Genomic DNA, 3,441 nt, shown 5'->3' with positions numbered 1-3,441 from the left:
CTACACCAACGAGAAACCAGTCTCAGACAACAAGAAAACAATGAAAAAAATAACATCAAGCCTCCTCCTTCTCTCTTAACGGGGCCGAGTCAAAGGAGCAAAGGTTGAATTGGGAGTGGATAGCAAGAGGAGGCCAAGCTCTCTCTGAACAGAGCAGAGGAGAACGTCCACGCTGATGTATCTGACAAGGGAAGGAGATGCGACAGAAACAACAACAACAAAAACAACAACGCAACAGACAACCAACAACAACAACAACAACCACACACTGAAGAGGAACGGCGAGCAGAGATATAGGAAGGGCACGATTGTTAGGTCAACGCATTAATCGAGTCCAGTTACTGAGGACAAAAACAAAAAAACTAGACTAATAAAAAATAAAATAAAAAAAGAGGTACGAAAGCTCATCAGGTGTTGCAGCCTGTTCAATGGCAATAAAACAATGCAGTCACCTACGGGCCACAGCTGCTAGTATTATAAAAGGCTGCCACATTCGGAGATCTATCCCATAATAAGAGATGGCCCTTGGAAATTTCCATTTAAACCCACTCACACATGCATGATGATTGGTGAGGCGAATCAAGAGCGAGCGAGCAAGAGAGAACAAAACTGGTCTGAGGATTGTACGAATTCAGTTTTGGCACAACGGTCCCTTGGACAGACAGATGACCATGCAGTAAGGTTGTAGGTCACAACAGGGCAGACAAACGAGGATATGTAAAACATGACAAAGTGGTCCATCGCAGATTGTCTTCATACTTTAAAAGACAGACCCTTTCGGAGTAGAAAAATAGACTGCATGATATACTGGAGGAGAATATGAACTGAAAGTACTGCAAGGATACCATGAAAAGATTTACAATGATTTTCTTTATAGCTTATAAATATGAGTTCTACACAATATGTGGTATAAAAATATTAAAATGTTTTTTTTTTTTTTTCTTTTCTGTTTTGATTCTTCCACTGGGCATTGATTGCCTTTTTTCTTTCTATTTTTTCCTTGAAAAACAGCCCATGATTAAAACAACTTTTTTAAAATCCGGTCAGGCACAAGAACTTGTTCATAGATTCGGTGACTTTAAAAACAAAACAAAACAAAAAAACAGTTTTTTGAAAGTGAGCACAGCAGAAAAAGCAATCAGGAGGTGAGGAACGAGATGTGCTTCGAGACTTGGCCTACAGTCACAAGGTCACCAGTTGTAATCCGACACACACCAAGAAAAGAAACGAAACAAACAAAAACCTCTAGGAAAGTTTTGGTTGATTGCTTGGGAGAAAATGACCATCATCGCCTACTCACACACAGTTTAAACCAGGTGTGTCCTCTTGGACTGAGACTAGTAGCCAGTCTTGAGGTTTGAGAACTAATGCAGTCCATAGGGTGCCGTCCTCCTACGTGGCCTTGCCTATCTTTCCTAACTTGGGGCGATTCTGAATTGATTGAATTCCATTCAAATTCCCAAGGCCAAAAACGAACCAGGCAGTTTCCACAGGCAAAGCAACTTACACTTATTGCTCAGAAACTGACAATTTGCAGGACTGTGGGACAAAAACAAAACAAAAAAAGAAATCAGCTCACAAGGAAAGAAACTATTAAAAAAAAAAAAAAAAAGGGAAAGAAGTTTATCTCTTGCTTGCTGACGCTCAATGTGTGAGTGACAGATCGCCCAGCTGGTAGTTGCATCACACAGCAACCCTGCTGACAAAATGGCTGCCCCTGTTGCAGAATGGCACAGTGTAGTAGGGGCCTGCTGACTCCAGAGGGCGCCCTCTCCCCTCCAATACACCTCTCCCTACCTCCCTGCTCGCTACTCGCTCCTGTGGTGCACACATTGGTGTGATGTATTTGGTATCAGAAAGGCTACTAAAAAAAGCTTTACAGCTCTTTTGATTGTTTGTTATTTTTGTTAGCTTTCCTCTCTCAACTCGCTCGTCAGACTTATTCTCTGTTCGTTCGTGTGCTTCTGAGTACTTCAGCCTCCAAAGAAGGTAGTTTCATTTGTATTTCCTGGATTAAGGCAACGTTATCATGTGTGTCGATTCCATAGAACTTTTTTTGAAGGAAAAAAAAAAACAAAAACAAAAACAAACAAAAAAAAAAACTAAAACAAAATAAAAAACAAAGTGTACAAATTTCTTTTAATACAAACCTCTATGGCAGAACCAATAAACGCTGTATAGAAAATATATAAATATGCTTTTGTTTTTCTTTTTTCTCTCTTTAAAATGTACAAATGTCTGGCCATCTCCACCTGCCACCACCTACGCATTTCCTTGTTGAATATTTCCATACAGTCCTCACACTTTTGCAGGAATCCCCATCAAGTCTGACAGGCAGATCCACTGCACTGCCCCCCCATCCTACTCCTCCTCCTCCTCCTCTCCCATTCTCACTCACCCCACTTCTCACTTGTTCTTTTCTTCTTGTCCTTCTTTGAAACCAAAGTCTGAAGATGCACCATTTTGGGGGTTATGTACAGCGAGGCGATGGCAGTGGCCAGGGGTGGCGTTTGAGTGGCAGGTGAGGACTGGGGGGGGTGTGTGTGGGGGTGTGGGTTGGAGGTGCCGGCTCAGGAAGAGTCCGTACAGGGTGAGGGGGGCGGGGGGTAGAGGTGGTGTGAGTAGCTCCTCTCCGTGTACGGCGAGGGCGGGCAGCTTTCGCAGTTGTTCTCCTCGGCCGACATGTACTGGCTGCGCGGCGTGGGCGGAGGCGGGAAGGGCTCCGAGTCGTAGTTGAGGTCGCTGGCGTAGCCCTTGGCGAAGGCGCCGCCAGAGCCGGTACTGACGCCTGTCGGGGGCCGATGGTGTTGGGGGGCGCGGCGGCCCGGCGTGTAGTCGCTGTCGCACACGTCGGTGCTGCACGGGGTGGTCGGAGGAGCAAAGTGGCGGTAGCTGTAGACCCTGAAGTTAGGATGGAGATTGGGTGGGGGTGGGGGGGGAGAGGGGGAGAGGGGAAACAGAGAGAGAGAAATTGAGTGCGAGTCACAGAGTAAGATAGAAAAACACAAGTTAGACAGCAAGACAATCGAGTGTTAATAATAGAGTGTTGCGAGTTTTGGGCTGAAAAAAACCAAACAAAAAAACAACACTTTTTCAGTTCTTGCTCAGATCTGAGATTTTGTGCTGCTGCAAGGCACTGTGGGTAGGGGATGAAACACCAGGCCAGTGGGCTACTTTTAAATGCCACTCTTGGGTACTGGTTGGGGGTGCGTGTGTGTGTGTGTGTGTGTGTGTGTGTGTGTGTGTGTGTGTGTGTGTGTGTGTGTGTGTGTGTGTGTTGGGGGGGCAACTCGAGCGTTTTAAGAGTTTGCATGTGCAGGAGGAATGCCTCACAGAAGATCTGAACAACAGCGCCGCCGTTCAATAACAGCTCTGATTACATTCCCAAAACCAGAACTATTCCTCCGCATGGAGTGAGTCGGAAAAACAAAAAATGAAATA

The 3,441-nt window shown here is 45.3% G+C and overlaps 1 protein-coding gene across 1 annotated transcript in view; it reads right to left on the bottom strand.

Annotated features, from left to right (window-relative positions):
• Positions 1 to 1,385: 1,385 nt before the first annotated feature.
• lrp6 (low density lipoprotein receptor-related protein 6) overlaps positions 1,386 to 3,441 on the bottom strand; it is a gene marked incomplete at its 5' end in the record, with an annotated part of 65,207 nt that continues 63,151 nt past the window's right edge. Inside the window, 1 exon segment of the mRNA XM_080851475.1 lies at positions 1,386 to 2,901. Coding sequence (XP_080707601.1) covers positions 2,571 to 2,901 — 331 coding nt within the window. The 3' untranslated portion in view covers positions 1,386 to 2,570.

This window comes from Sprattus sprattus (genome assembly GCF_963457725.1).
Source record: "Sprattus sprattus genome assembly, chromosome: 14".
Lineage (NCBI taxonomy): Eukaryota > Metazoa > Chordata > Actinopteri > Clupeiformes > Clupeidae > Sprattus > Sprattus sprattus.
Note: the sequence above shows the minus strand (reverse complement) of the source record. Positions and strands in the feature narration are given on the sequence as shown.